The following is a 16,441-nucleotide window of genomic DNA, read 5'->3' on the forward strand; positions in this document are numbered from 1 at the left end:
ATCTATTTCACCTGCTTTGGCAATGTAAACATATGTTTCCCATGCCTATAAAGCCCTTAAATTGAATTGAGAGAGAGAGAGGCAGGCCTCATCTCGTGACTCAAAGCAACATCAACAGTGATGAAATTGGAGTTGGCTATGGCCAGTTAGGTGGTTAGAGAGCACGATTGTTTTCTTCAGTGATCTGACTCCATGTCAACAGTCTAGTAGTCGTGTGAAAGACTTGCCTACAGGCCCTGCCAACCGACTCTCCTGCTAAGACCTCATCAACAACAGCCTGAAGCCTTTAGTCTGCTGAGACTTCCATGGTTGTCTCAAATGGCACCCTATTCCCTATATAGTGCACTACTTTTGACCAGAGTCCTATGGGCCATTTGGAATGCACACCATGTCTCTACCTCATCCATCACAGGAACTATTTTCATCTTGGCTCTGAGGGAGATTTGGCCATATGTTAATATTAGATGAGTTTATTTATTGACTGAGCTCTTGATTTATGTAGTTTGTGTTGGCGTAAGCTCTGAGTACAGGTCAATAATCAGTTTATCCTCCCCAAATCTCATCCTTAACCAATAGGGATGGAAATACAAAACTGACCTTAGATCAGTCTCGTGGTGTAACTTGGCGGAGCAAGGTTTGTTTACCCTGCAGTGACTGCTTGCTGGGCATCATGGGACGGCTGACAACTTGGCATCAATCACATAATACCCCATAATGACAAAGTGAAAACAGGTTTTTAGAAATAAAAAAAACATTCCTTATTTCCGTAAGTATTCAGACCCTTTGCTATGGGACTCAAAATTGAGCTCAGGTGCATCCTGTTTCTATTGATCATCCTTAAGATATTTCTACAACTTCATTGGAGTCCACCTGTGGTTAATTTTATTGATTGGACATGATTTGGAAAGGCACACACCTGTCTATATCATTCTTAAATGGAAGAAGTTTGGAACCACCTAGACTTTGGCTGCCCGGCCAAACTGAGCAATCAGGGGATAAGGGTCTTGGTCAGGGAGGTGACCAAGAACCTGATGGTCACTGAGTTCCTCTGTGGAAATGGGAGAACGCTCCAGAAGGACAACCATCTCTGCAGCACTCCACCAATCAGGCCTTTATGGTAGAGTGTCCAGACAGATGCCCCTCATTAAAAAGCACATGCCCACTTGGATTTTGCCAAAAAACACTTAAAGCACTCAGACCATGAGAAACAAGATTCTCTGGTCTGATGAAACCAAGATTGAATTCTTTGGCCGGAATGCCAAGCATCACATCTGGAGGAAACCTGGCACCATCCCTACGGTGAAGCATAGTGGTGGCAGCATCATGCTGTGGGGATGTTTTTCAGTGGCAGGGACTGGGAGTCTTGTCAGGATTGCGGGAAAGATGAACGGAGCAAAGTACAGAGATATCCTTGATGAAAACCTGCTCCAGAGCGCTCAGGACCTCAGACTGGGGTGAAGGTTCACCTTCAAACAGGACAACGACCGTAAGCACACGGGCAAGACAATGCAGGAGTGGCTTCAGGACAAGTCTCAATGTCCTTGAGCAGCCCAGCCAGACCCCGGACTTGAACCTGATCAAACATCTGGAGAGACCTGAAAATAGCTGTGCATCGACAGTCCCCATCCAACCTGACAGAGCCTGAGAGGATCTGCAGAGAAGAATGGGAGAAACTCCCCAAATACAGGTGTGGCAAGCTTGTAACATCATACCCAAGAAGACTCAAATCAATTTTATTCATGTAGCCCTTCTAACATGAGCTGATATCTCAAAGTGCTGTACAGAAACCCAGCCTAAAACCCCAAACAGCAAGCAATGCAGGTGTAGAAGCACGGTGGCTAGGAAAAACTCCCTAGAAAGGCCAAACCTAGGAAGAAACCTAGAGAGGAACCAGGCTATGTGGGGTGGCCAGTCCTCTTCTGGCTGGGCCGGGTGGAGATTATAACAGAACATGGCCAAGATGTTCAAATGTTCATGGATGACCAGCAGGGTCAAGTAATAACAATCACAGTAGTTGTCGAGGGTGCAGCAAGTCAGCACCTCAGGAGTAAATGTCAGTTGGCTTTTCATAGCCGATCATTCAGAGTATCTCTACAGCTCCTGCTGTCTCTAGAGAGTTGAAAACAGCAGGTCTGGGACAGGTCGCACGTCCGGTGAACAGGTCAGGGTTCCATAGCCGCAGGCAGAACAGTTGAAACTGGAGCAGCAGCACAGACAGGTGGACTGGGGACAGCAAGGAGTCATCATGCCAGGTAGTCCTGAGGCATGGTCCTAGGGCTCAGGTCCTCCTAGAGAGAGAAAGAAAGAGAGAATTAGAGAGAGCATACTTAAATTCACACAGGACACCGGATAAGACAGGAGAAGTACTCCAGATATAACAAACTGACCCTAGCCCCCCGACACAAACTACTGCAGCATAAATACTGGAGGCTGAGACAGGAGGGGCCAGGAGACACTGTGACCCATTCGATGATATCCTTCCTGTTTGGCCCTGTCCGGGGGTATAACCCAACCCACTTTGCCAAAGCACAGCCCCCACACCACTAGAGGGATATTTTCAACCACCAACTTACCATCTTGAGACAAGGCCGAGTATAGCCCACAAAGATCTCCGCCACGGCACAACCCAAGGGGGGGCGCCAACCCAGACAGGAAGATAATTTCAGTGACTCAACCCACTCAAGTGACGCACCCCTCCTAGGAACGGCATGAAAGAGCACCAGTAAGCCAGTGACTCAGCCCCTGTAATAGGGTTAGAGGCAGAGAATCCCAGTGGAAAGAGGGGAACCGGCCAGGCAGAGACAGCAAGGGCGGTTCGTTGTTCCAGGCCTTTCCGTTCACCTTCACACTCCTGGGCCAGACTACACTCAATCATATGACCTACTGAAGAGATGAGTCTTCAGTAAAGACTTAAGGTTGAGACCGAGTCTGCGTCTCTCACATGGGTAGGCAGACCATTCCATAAAAATGGAGCTCTATAGAAGAAACTCAACGCTGTAATCTCTGCCAAAGTACTGAGTAAAAGGTCTGTATACTTATGTAAGTGTGATATTTCAACAACAAAAAATGCCAACAATTCTAAAAAAACAGACATTGCTTTGTCATTGTGTGCAGATTGATGAGGGGGGAAATGTGTAGAAAGTCAAGGGGTCTGAATACTTTCTGAATGCACTGTATTCGCACCCCTTGACTTTTTCCACACGTTGTGTTACAGCCTGAATTTAAAATGACATTGAGATTTTGTGTCACTGGTCTACACCATTATCAGGTCGCAATTGTAAATGAGAACTTGTTCTCAACTTGCTTACCTGGTTAAATAAAGGTGAAATAAAATAAAAATTATATCAACATTTTTACAAATTCATTTGAAATGAAAAGCTGAAATGTCTCAAGTATTCAACCCCTTTGTTATGACAAGCCTAAATATGTTCACAAAAGCAAAAATGTGCTTAACAAGTCACATAATACATTTTCAAGGACTCACTCTGTGTGCAACAATAGTGTTTAACATGATTTTTGAATGACTACCTCATCTCTGTACCCCACACATACGGAGTATCTGTAAGGTCCCTCCGTTGAGCAGTGAATTCAACCACAAAGACCAGGGAGGTTTTCCAATGCCTCGCAAAGAAGGGGACCTATTGGTAGATGGGTAAAAACATGTAAAAGCAGACACTGAATATCGCTTTGACCAAAATGAAGTTATTAATTACACTTTGGATGATGTATCAATACACTCAGTCACTACAAACATACAGGCGTCCTTCCAAACTCCGTTGCCGGAGGAAGGAAACCGCTCACGGATTTCACCATGAGGACAATGGTGACTTTAAAACAGTTTAATGGCTGTGATAGGAGAAAACTGAGGATGGATCAACAACATTGTAGTTACTCCACAATACTAACCTAATTGACAGAGTTTAATGGCTGTGATAGGAGAACGCTGAGGATGGATCAACAACATTGTAGTTACTCCACAATACTAACCTAATTGACAGAGGGAAAAGACGGAAAGCCTGTACGGAAGAAAAATATTACAAAACATGTATCCTGTTTGCAACAAATCAGTAATACTGCAATACATGTGCCAAAGTAATTAACTTGTTGTCCTGAATACAAAGTGTTATGTTTGGGGCAAATTCAATACAGCACATTACTGAGTACCACTCTCAATATTTTCAAGCATAGTGGTGGCTGCATCATGTTATGGGTATGCTTTAATCATTAAAGAATGAGAGTTTAAGGATAAAAAAATAAACGGAATGGAGCTAAGCACAGGAAAAATCCTAGAGGAAAGCCTGGTTCAGTCTACTTTCCACCAGACAATAGGAGGTGAATTCACGTTTCAGCAGGACAATAACCTAAAACACAAGGCCAACTCTACACTGAAGTAGCCTACCAAGAAGCTGGTGAATGTTCCCGAGTGGCGGAGTTACATTTTTTACATGAAAATATACATCAAGACCTGAAAATGGCTGTCTAGTAATGGTCAACAACCAACTTGACAGAATAATTATGGGCAAATGTTGCACAATTCAATTGTCTTAGAGACTTACCCAGAAAGACTCACAGCTGTGATCACCGCCAAATGTGATTCTATCATGTATTGACTCAGGGGGTTGAATACTTATCTAATGAAGATAGTGTTTTATTTTTTACAAAATGTTAGAATTTTTCTTCCACTTTGATTAGTATTTTGTGTAGATCATTGACAAAAAATTACATTCATTTGAATCCCACTTTGTAATGCAACTAAATGTGGAAGAATTCAAAGGGTGTGAATACTTTCTGAAGAGACTGTAGATTAGTGTTTATTATGGATCCACATTAGCTGTTGCCAAGGCAGCAGCTAGTCTTCATAGGGCCCTGCAAAATTAAGGCAGTAATGCAATTTTAAAAACATTACATTACATTGACAGATTTCACAACACACTGTGTGCCTTCAGGCCCCTACTCCTCCACTACCACATAACTACAGTACTAAATCCATGTGTACGTGTGTGTATAGTGCGAATGTTATCATCTGTGTGTGTATGCATGTGTCTGTGCCTGTGTTTGTGTTGATTCACAGTCCCGTTGTTCCATAAGGCTTAGAGAGAGAGCGAGAGATATATGAATGGCTTAATAGCTAGAGGAGAGATGACAAGTTTGATAAATGGATGTATTTCAGAGTGGAAGACCGGTGATGGAAAATGGAGTGATTATGTAGATATGGCAAAACACCCCAGAGTCTGCTCCCAGTCTCCTCTCAGCTCACCTGAGTTCAACCCTTTATTCTCAGATAAATATGAAAAATGAAAATTGTGTTTGTGTGTCAAAATAAAATGTTATTTGTCACATGCTTCGTAAACACCAGGTCTAGACTAACAGTGAAATGCTTACGGGTCCGTTTCCAACAATAGTTCAAATAGAAATAGTGAAACGAGGGATAAATACAGTGTAAAACGAATAACCAGTAAAAATACCATGGCTATATACAGGGAGTACCAGTACCGAGTTGATGGGCAGGGGTACGAGGTCATTGAGGTAGATACAGTATGTACATAGTGGTAAAGTGACTAGGCAACAGGACAGATAGACAGTAGCAGCATGTGTGTGTAAGTCCAGTTTATGTGGATAGAGTCCAAGCAAGAGAGTTAGTGGAAGAAAGGTTCAAAGCAGGTAGTCCGGGAGCCATTTTATTAGCTATTTAACAGACTTGTTTAGCAGCCTTATGGCTTGGGTTGTAGAAGCTGTTCGAGGCTTTGTTGGTTCCAGACTAGGTGCATTGGTACTGCTTGCCATGTGGTAGCAGAGAGAACAGCCTATGGCTTGGGTGGCTGGAGTCTTGACAATTTTTGAGCCTTCCTTGACACCGCCTGTCAGTTGGCAGGGAGCTCGGTACTTTTTTGGGGAGGGGGGGGGTTGGATGTTTGGGCAGTATCAGGCAGAGTTCTGGCCAGTGCCGATGTTCTCTCTCTCTCTCTCCGTTCTGTCGGTTCCGCTCGGTTACACAGGGAAATGGAACGTTTACAACATGCACACAACGGAATGCCCTGGCACTCAAGCCTCAAGTCGCCTAGCAACTGCACTGGCAGGCAGGCAGGCAGGCAGCCAATGTGGTGTGTGTGTGATGTATATATTAAATTCTGTGTAATTGTGTACGAGTGAATGTTGAAGTTAGTGAGTTGTTGTTGTGTGTGTGTGTGTGTGTGTGTGTGTGTGTGAGTGAGAGAAAATTGAAGTAAAATATACTGAGTTGTGTTCAGGTCTGTGTTGGCGGTGGTGGTGCTCAGGATGCTGTGTTTAAAAGTCCCCTCACATTATCCCTGGTTTTGACTAGATGGTATACAGCTATGGACGGAAGGTACTTTACGTAGCAGGTTAGGAGAGCTTACAGCGCCAGCTCTGCGTTAACCCACTTCTTAGTCTCCATGGAGATGGTGACAGAGTGTGACAGTGTCCCGGGGCAGACAGAGAAAGTGACAACACCACACATACTCAATCTGGCCAGAAGGAAGAGAGGACAAGGACTCTGCCTGTCACTCTTGAATCTCTCTTGTTCTCTTTCCCCATCTATCGCTCTTTAATTGAGGCCAGGATTAAACCAAAGGCACATTGTAGAAAGGCACATTTCACTGTAGACAATGCAGAGATTGCATTCACGGATAAACACTGTAGATTTCGGGTCAACCGTAAAACTACCTTTAAAAGTAAAAAAAATCTATGCACTTTCTTATTCTTGTATTCAGATCTCTTAACTCTCTACCTTTCTCTGCGTAGTGTAATAGACTGGTTTAGACTTGATCGTTCAATCACAAATACCAGACACCACCAAACCACAGACCTGAGCCGGTCTTGAACCTTGGTTAAGACCTGGAGAGGTTGACAAAGAGGGAAAGGTTCAACATTGCTAATAAGTGTGTGTCGTCCCCTAGCCATGAAGTTCCATGAGACGTTGCATTCCATTGCAGTGAAGGAGGGGCTTAAGGATCGTAAGGTCACCAGAGCTGTGGAGAGTTTCAGCTGGAACATCACCATATTGAAGGTGACTCTACACACAGTCACGCACAGCAGACCAAACACAACCACAGAACATCACCATACTGAAGGTGACTTTACACAGTCACGCACAGCAGACCAAACACAACCACAGAACATCACCATACTGAAGGTGACTTTACACACAGTCACGCACAGCAGACCAAACACAACCACAGAACAGTGCCAGTCTGTTTCCATATTAGCCAACTCTGACAAACAGCTCGCTCTCCTATCCTCCCCCTTCTAACTCTCTCTCTCAGGGGCAGGCAGACCTTCTGAAACGGGCTATGACGGAGGTGCAGGAGAACATGAAGCAGGTACACTATGCTGCCCTGACCTCTAACCTTAGTAAGGGTGTGACAGGAGAGGCGACCCGCCCCCGACGCAGCCTGGACACCATCCAGGAGAGAGCTACCGCTCCGGCTAGAGGTTCCCCTTAGGTACAGGTCTAGGACCAGCGTACCCACCTCAAATTATATATTAAATCAAAACGGGGGAAAATGTCAAATCTGACCTTAGATCAGTTTCTAAGGGCACCGTCATCCTTCTGAGGATCGGCAGGTTGGCCAGAACTGACAACCAAGTTGCTACACTCACTCAAAAGTGAATGGCTCCTTCTGCATCTAACCCGGTTAGGGGCTGTTGGAGTCTAGTTGGCCATTCTCTCCACACAATGATGAAGAGAAGGAAGATGGACTAAAACAATTAAAGAAAAATACTCCTGTTATACCACTGTCAGGGAGGAGTAACGTCGAAGACACTGGAGACAGGAATGTGGAGAGGAATGAAATCAGAATGTCCCTGAATGTCGCTGGAAATATGTTTTTAATCCTACTCTCTGTGAAATGTTTGTTCTTTTTGGAGCTGGATTCAATCTGTATTGCAGAGTTATCAATGAGGATCCGTTTTAAAATGTTTGAGCCGACATACAGTATGAAGCGACCGCGGGAATATTGACTTTAATTGTTGATCGCGCTTTAAAAGTGTCTCTTCAGCACTATGGATTGAACGGAGTCCTTGTTTTTTGTTGGGGGGAGTGGAGGGCTTTCAGGGCGATCAAAACTACAGAACAATGTGAAACTGAATGAGCCCGAAGTGATAACTTACGTGTGGGAGGAGGCTGATTCAGAATGTGTGAACTGTGACTGCTACCAATACAATATGCTATCTAGCAGACAAGTTTATCCAAAGCGACTTACAGTAGTGCATGCATACATTTTGTTTTTGTATGGGTGGCCTCAGCGGGAATCAAAGCTACGATCCTGAAGTTGCAAACACCAACTGAGCCACTTCAGCTTCTCCGGGTACAGAGGAACAAAAGAATGTAGACGTGTACAGAGTAGAATGGGAATCCCCATTCATGTCAATTATGCCGTAATGTACGTGTCTGTCTGCAGGTTTTCACTCCCTTGTACTTGACTGATGAATTAAGGGTGCTGATTAGTAAGGAACTCCCCTCACCTGTGGATATTGGTGGGACAGGGTTACTGACTCAACTGTATGATCAAAAACAGTATTTCAAGCACTCCTTCCATAGCACCTTGACCAATGCTTTTCTAGGTGTGTCACACTTTACAGTATTATCCTCATTCTGTCAAATGTTACTGGATTTTTACAAAATGGTGACTTCCGATAATAAAATAAAAAAACATTCCTGACACTGATGTCCTCCATGGTTTACCGTCAGATAGCGTGACGAATCAGTCTGCTCTGAGCATCACGTAGACTCCACCTGTTCGGAAGACAATTGTTGTCCTCTTGAAAACCTGGATGCTGTAGGATGATTCCTTGTTTCGTGGTAAATTGACATCAATATCTCCTTCAAACTATATCCATTACATTTTCATTACCAGAACCAACCAGTAAGCAAATAAGCCAGTCACTTCACTTTGACCATTTGCTCGACTGATAGCCAGCTGGCCACACATGCAGTCAACAGAGAGACAGAAAACCCTGTTGTTTTACACACCACTTTGACCATTTGCTCGACTGATAGCCAGCTGGCCACACATGCAGTCAACAGAGAGACAGAAAACCCTGTTGTTTTACACACCACTTTGACCATTTGCTCGACTGATAGCCAGCTGGCCACACATGCAGTCAACAGAGAAACAGAAAACCCTGTTGTTTTACACACCACTTTGACCATTTGCTCGACTGATAGCCAGCTGGCCACACATGCAGTCAACAGAGAGACAGAAAACCAGGGCCTGACATCTAAGAGAAGCCAAAGTATAGGATATCCACTGCCATTTTCAAATGTCACTTACAACAGTGGAGGCTGCTGAGGGGAAGAAGGCTCATAATGGCCAGAATGGAATCAAGCATGTTTTTGTTGTTGATACCATTCCTTTCATTCCAATCCAGCCATCAAATCCCATTGCACTCCATTCCAGCCATTTATGAGCCATCCTCCCCTCAGCAGCCTCCACTTATGAGCATTGTTTACCCTTCACTGCATGTTTTTAGTTAGCATTGCTAATTTAAATATTAGTTGTACTCACAATTCAGCATGTTGCTAGCACTTGTATACTGTCCTGTTGAAAAGCCATTCTCTCCCCCTCTGAACATGACACAAGCATAATGTAACAAGCATTTTATTAGTCTATAGATAATCATCTCTCTGCTGTAGGGACATCCCTCGTGTGTGCAATGCTTCACTTGGCTACCCCAGGAAGCAAGATAAATACAAGGACATCAGAAATAATTAAATCTTATTACATGGAATTGATTTTTTTTTAAAGCCAGTTTTCCTTAATTTAATAATTTCACATTGTAATGCAGTTGTTTTGGGTTAAAATTGTATCTTTAAACAAAATGTAAAGAAGAAGTGAGAGTCAGTTAATCTGTCAATGGTTTCCAGGCACTGGTTAAGAGTAGGTAGAAGTTGCCTCCTAACAACTGATACAGGATCAGATATTGTACCATCCACCCTAATGGTAGGTGTAGGACTGCCGATTGGTTAGGAGCAACTTCTACCTCGAAACAGTTAAAGGACAATCAGAGGCGGTGAATGGAGGTAAGACAAGAGAAGCTCTTTAGATAGACAGAGGTATGGTACAGACAACTCCCCTACCTGGAGAAACAGGGTACTACCCTACCATTACTACATACCGAGAAGGGAAAGGCATCCCCCACACTGATAAATGCACTATGAATTCCAGTTCCTGAGGGTAGCCTGTGGTGAACTGTCTTGTAGCACCCTCATGTGGCAGAAATGGGTATAACCATTAAAGTCAGATGGGGTTGGATAAGCACTAAGTCCCTAGTATTCAGGAGAAGAGGCTATCTATGGTATTCATGAAGGAATACAGAGCAGGTAGGTTAAGGTATTGGCGACAGCCTAGCGGTAGGCTGCCATAGTCCGATCCAGCAGTGGCGAGTTGGTTTTCCCGTGTGGGGCAGCATATCCTCCAGGTTGGGATGAATCCCTCCAAATGGTTAAGGTGGGGGATTAGGGAGTAGATCAACTGATCCTAGATCTCTGGTTAGTGGTAACTCCCACCCAGATCAGTAAAGTCCAATCCCTCACAGGTCCTGGGAGTTGACCATGGCGAAGTCTGAGTCTTTGCTGTGAATGCTGCCCTCGTCTGGGCTGGAGGAACCCGACGCTGCACCCTGGAACGGCTCCACCCTGACCGAGCCGTGGAGCTGTCTGATTGGAGGGGTCCTCTCCACCCCTCCCCCGGTGGGCGGCAGCTCTCCGTCCTGCGAGACCAGAATGTAGTCATCCCAGTTCCTCCCCTCCGAGCCCACACACAGAGAGGACTCTGGGGGAGAAGCCTGAAAGAGAGACAAGGGGCTTGTTCAACACTGCTGTTGACTGGCTGATCTACAAATCAAGTTCCATCATAAATAACTACTAGTATTATTTGTAGATCAGTCAGTCACAATATACCCACAATTCATCACAGATTTTGAAGCATAGGGAATGATACCAAAGTATGCAAGGGTACACTGCAAACATGAGTCCACGTATTAATACAACAACGTGTTCACCTGCTGCTCTGGTGGGGTTTGCTCCCGCTCTTCTTCCTCCTGTTCTCCATCACCGTCACCACGCTGTGGTGCGGCCAGGTAAGGCTGGTCTTCATGGTGACTGTTGGCGTGCTGCTGCTGTGCGGCAGAGGCGTGGTCATAGTGGTCGTCAGCAATGGTGATCTCCTCATTCTCCTCAGTCTCCAGCAGGCTCTGGTTGAAACGCAGAGCTCCCTTCAGGATGTCCTTGATCTGACGGATTCATTCATAAACACACAGAGCAATTCATGATGAACACACACAGATGTACTGAGAACACACACAGACAATGTACAGTACACATGCACGTACTACACACATGGTCAAAATGCTAACTCACTCAGAGAGGCGCTAACATGCAAACCCCCCACTTATGTGGTGCTGCTGTCCAGTACCTGTTTAAGTCCAGCCAGTGACACCAACACCTCATCCTCTTTCTCCAGGTGCTCCTGTAGGATCACCTCCTGGATCCTACCTGAGGAGACAGACATCAGATCACAAGCTAGGTTTCCATCCAACTGGTGACAGATTTTCATGCTGAATATTCTAAAATATGCATAAAAACAATGTGCATTTTCCCACCAGAAATGTTTCCATCGAATTGTTGCGGTTAAATTCTATACCGAATGAAAAATGCAAGTTAAAGAGGTTTCCATCGCATTTTCAACTCTACTGATGGTTTTGTCACAAACTGTTGTGTTCTATAGAGAATGTGCCCACTCGTCTTGGCACATGCGCTCTAGCCAACAGCTGGCAGATACAGTGTGGGTAGGCTACCTACATGAGATTATTATGGATAAGAGCCATATTTGTATCTGTCAAACAGCAGCCAAGCATTAATCATCATGTCACCAGAACAAGACCCTCAATATTTATTGGAAAGGAGCATCAAGCTCATCACCTTGCACTTTCATCACCCTGTGAAGTTATAACGCATTTCATCTGTAGCATGCTTTCCTGAGGGTCAGTGCTATCCGGGATCCTCGGGACATCCCTACCTTAAACCGTAACCATTTTATATGTCAACTTCAATGGGGGTAGGCACGCCCCATAGATCCTTTCCAGAGTCGTAGTGGGAGGACCAGATAACACATCAAAGCGTGACTCCCAAGTTCACTTCGATATTATTATTATATCAATATTTGCGCATTAAGGCGTTTCCAACGCCATTTCTTGCATAATTACTGTTACCGACAAAAAGGTCCCACCTCGTCTAGTTAGATCACAGTCGTAACCCTACACATAGACTTGGTACTGGTACTCCCTGTATATAGACATTTTTTTACTCGTTATTCACCGTTTGTCTGAATATACCCACACTAGTGTACTGCATACTATTTAGCATGCACCGTCTAGTAAAACGTATGCGGGTATGCCAAGGGCACAACACAGTAGTGGCTCTTGACTGTCTGAGTAGGTGGGGCGGGGGGCGGCTCGATTTTTGCATATTCAACAGGCATTCGTCGCATTACTTTCTGTAAACTCTGAATCGAATAGGAATGGAGTTATAGGCCCACTCAGCCTGGTTATAGGCTGTCACATTGGCCCTATACCATTGCCCATTTATCCAGCCCATACAGTTGAAGTCAGAAGTTTACATAATTAGGTTGGTGTCATTAAAACTTGTCTTTCAACCACTCCACAAATTTCTTGTTAACAAACTACAGATTTGGCAAGTCAGTTAGGACATCTACTTTTTGTGCATGACAAGTCATTTTTCCAACAATTGTTTAAAGACTATCAGACTAGATTATTTCACTTATAATTCACTGTATCACAATTCCAGTGGGTCAGAAGTTACATACACTAAGTTGACTGTGCCTTTAAACAGCTTGGAAAATTCCAGAAAATGTCATGGTTTTAGAAGCTTATGAGAGGCTAATTGACATCATTTGAGTCAATTAGAGGTGGCCCTGTGGATGTATTTCAAGGCCTACCTTCAAACTCAGTGACTCTTTGCTTGAGATCATGGGAAAATCAAATGAAATCAGCCAAGACCGCAGAATTTTTTTTGTTTGACCTCCACAAGTCTGGCTCATCCTTGGAAGCAATTTCCAAACACCTGAAGGTACCACGTTCATCTGTACAAACAATAGTACGCAAGTATAAACACCATGGGACCACGCAGCCGTCATACCGCTCAGGAAGGAGACACATTAGGTACAAAATAGATGGCCTCATGAGGGAAAATTATGTGGATATATTGAAGAACATCAAGACATCAGTCAGGAAGTTAAAGTTTGGTCGCAAATGGGTCTTCCAAATGGACAATGACCCCAAACATACTTCCAAAGTTGTGGTAAATTGGCTTAAGGACAACAAAGTCAAGGTATTGGAGTGGCCATCACAAAGCCCTGACCCCAATCCCATAGAAAATGTATGGGCAGAACTGAAAAAGCGTGTGCAAGCAAGGAGGCCTACAAACCTGACCCAGTTACACCAGCTCTGTCAGGAGGAATGGGCCGAAGTTCACCAAATGTATTGTAGGAAGCTTGTGGAAGGCTACCCGAAACGTTTGACCCAAGTTAAACCATTTAAAGGCAATGCTACCAAATACTGTAAATGTATATGTAAACTTATGACACACTGGGAATGTGATGAAATAAATACAAGCTGAAATATATCACTAATATTATTCTGACATTTCACATTCTTAAAATAAAGTGGTGATCCTAACTGACCTAAGACCGAATTATTACTAGGATTAAATGTCAGGAATTGTGAAAAACGGAGTTGAAATGTATTTGGCTAAGGTGTAAGTAAACTTCAGACTTCAACTCTATATCCTTTTTAAAAAGGACTGAAGACAGAAACAGAATTTGGTTCCATTTCAACATAGTCTATTTATTAGTGAAACCAAAGTGCTGTAACATATCTGAATTCAAACCAAATAGCCTAGTACACACACTAAAACCTTTCAAATCAAAAGGCACAGGAAAACGTGGACCGTCAGCTGCATTGCAAATTCAGAACTGCTGGACAGCAACATACTAAACTAAAGGAGTGATCATTGGGAATGAGTCCTCGGTGCCAACACATTCAGAAATCAAAACATGGTTTAGTATTTAGTTTAAAAGCTCTGATTGCCAAGAGAACAATAAACAACTTAATGAGAAAACAGAAATCCACTTTAGGGTAAAAAGACCTGCAACATCATTTTTAGGAGAACAAAAACGGTAGACTTTTGTTGTCTGACTACTTAAAGAGAACTGTGGCTCGCCAGCAGCCCAGCTTTTCCAATGCATTGTGGAAAAGTCTACATTGAATTCTACTAGAAGAGCTGAAAGTAGAACATCCTGGTTTTTAAACTATACTAGACTTTCAAAAATGCACATACTATAAAACATATTTTACTGAAACTGCGTCCTGCGCGATTGCGTAGTTTCCTGCTATTCATTGATTTCAGTATCACACCCCCATATCTAACTGATCAGCTGTTGATTTCAGTATCACACCCCCATGTCTAACTGATCAGCTGTTGATTTCAGTATCACACCCCCATGTCTAACTGATCAACTGTTGATTTCAGTAGCACACCCCCATTTCTAACTGATCAACTGTTGATTTCAGTAGCACACCCCCATGTCTAACTGATCAACTGTTGATTTCAGTAGCACACCCCCATGTCTAACTGATCAGCTGTTGATTTCAGTAGTACACCCCCATGTCTAACTGATCAGCTGTTGATTTCAGTAGCACACCCCCATGTCTAACTGATCAACTGTTGATTTCAGTAGCACACCCCCATGTCTAACTGATCAGCTGTTGATTTCAGTAGCACACCCCCATGTCTAACTGATCAGCTGTTGATTTCAGTAGCACACCCCCATGTCTAACTGATCAACTGTTGATTTCAGTAGCACACCCCCATGTCTAACTGATCAACTGTTGATTTCAGTAGCACACCCCCATGTCTAACTGATCAGCTGTTGATTTCAGTAGCACACCCCCATGTCTAACTGATCAGCTGTTGATTTGAGTAGCACACCCCCATGTCTAACTGATCAGCTGTTGATTTGAGTAGCACACCCCCATATCTAACTGTTGTCAAAGCTGAAATGAGTATGACATCCGGGCATTTAAGGTTTACTTGATTTTTTCGCATACTCAAACAGCCTACTATTTAGGACTCAAGTATGGGTATTCAGACACGGTTTCTTCATTCCTCGTGTCACTATTTCTATTTAATTTGACATTTTATCTTTCACTCTGCATTGTTGGAAAAGGGCCGGTAAGTAAGCATTTCACTTTCACTGAAGCATGTGACAAACACTATTTGATACAGCAGTAACAGACAGTTAACAAAAGCCTTTGTTTTAACGACAACTGATTACACCTGTTTACTGGTTCAATCACTAGATTGTTCAAAACATCATTGTGGTTATAGCGCAACTCACAGGCTATCATTGGAACCTCACAGATGTGTGTGTTGATACTGGATGTGCAATCTATCCACTGATGTGTCAGGGTTGTTAAACTCAAGGTGCATGTTAATATATGTAGGGAAACTTACCAATGTGTGTGTTCATCATCTTGGCACAGTACTTGCTCATGGCCTCTAGGTCATTGATCTGACCCTGCAGGAAGGACACCTGGGCCTCCAACTCCTCCTCCTGACAACACAGAGGGAACAACTTAGTGTGAGGGAGAGAGTGAGAAATATGAGCTAGGAAAGAGACCTGCAGAGAAAGATGAAGAGAAAAAGAGAGATACTCACGGCCTCTTTCTTGCCCATGGTCTTGCTGTGGGAGCGAGTGATGTTGAAGAAGGAGTCCTTCTTGGTGGCTGAGAGGGGTGGGGACAAGGTGCTGATGTCACTTCCCCTGGAGACAGGAAGGGGCGGGGACGCTGTGGTGTGACCCTGTCCCCCAGAGAGACTCTCTATGCTGGGGGAGGAGCTAACTGTCCTGTAGGTTTGGCCTGAAAAAGAGAGAAAAGATTAACACAAAGACAAACAGATGAGGGCTGTGAGTAGCAGAGAGAGAACCGATGAACCAGTGCTGTTGTCACCAACCTTGATCCTGTTCTTACCTCCTCAATGTTCAAATCTCCTCAACATATGAGTGTGTGATGACTGTATGCAGGTTCAACCTACTTACTGCAGCGAAGGAGAATGTTTTGAGTCAGAGCCAGTCTCTCCTGACTAGTGGTATAACATGCATCCAAGAAGGCACTATACTATTCAACTCTGGACTACCACACTTCTGCTGGCTTGCATCTTTCAGTGATTGGTTAAGACCAGTGTGAATGTGGACCTTATGAAAGTTCAATGCAATTGACTGATGGATTCATTGGTGATAAATTAACCAGGAGGAAAATACTTTACAAAGCCAACAGTGCTGTGATGCTCAGAGATCAGGGTTTAAACAAACGGTTGAAAGGGGACGCAAAAACACAGCAA

General features: G+C 43.9%; 2 protein-coding genes across 5 annotated transcripts in view; one reads left to right on the forward strand and one right to left on the reverse strand.

Moving 5' to 3' along the window:
- LOC115131281 (inactive phospholipase C-like protein 2) overlaps window positions 1-8,683 on the forward strand; it is a 51,791-nt gene extending 43,108 nt beyond the window's left edge. Inside the window, exons 11-12 of the mRNA XM_029662862.2 lie at window positions 6,918-7,027; window positions 7,284-8,683. Of these exons, the coding sequence (XP_029518722.1) occupies window positions 6,918-7,027; window positions 7,284-7,463 (290 nt within the window). The 3' untranslated portion in view covers window positions 7,464-8,683. The remainder of the gene's footprint in view (window positions 1-6,917; window positions 7,028-7,283) is intronic.
- A 921-nt stretch (window positions 8,684-9,604) lies between these two features.
- Window positions 9,605-16,441, reverse strand: part of LOC115131283 (TBC1 domain family member 5-like) — a 44,145-nt gene continuing 37,308 nt past the window's right edge. For all 4 annotated transcript variants that reach the window (XM_029662863.2, XM_065020282.1, XM_065020284.1 and 1 more), the window contains 5 exons: window positions 15,758-15,960; window positions 15,554-15,653; window positions 11,436-11,515; window positions 11,023-11,253; window positions 9,605-10,806 (listed from right to left, as the gene is read on the reverse strand). In XM_029662863.2, the coding sequence (XP_029518723.2) occupies window positions 10,552-10,806; window positions 11,023-11,253; window positions 11,436-11,515; window positions 15,554-15,653; window positions 15,758-15,960 (869 nt within the window). In that variant the 3' untranslated portion in view covers window positions 9,605-10,551. The remainder of the gene's footprint in view (window positions 10,807-11,022; window positions 11,254-11,435; window positions 11,516-15,553; window positions 15,654-15,757; window positions 15,961-16,441) is intronic.

This window comes from Oncorhynchus nerka, linkage group LG7 (genome assembly GCF_034236695.1).
Source record: "Oncorhynchus nerka isolate Pitt River linkage group LG7, Oner_Uvic_2.0, whole genome shotgun sequence".
Lineage (NCBI taxonomy): Eukaryota > Metazoa > Chordata > Actinopteri > Salmoniformes > Salmonidae > Oncorhynchus > Oncorhynchus nerka.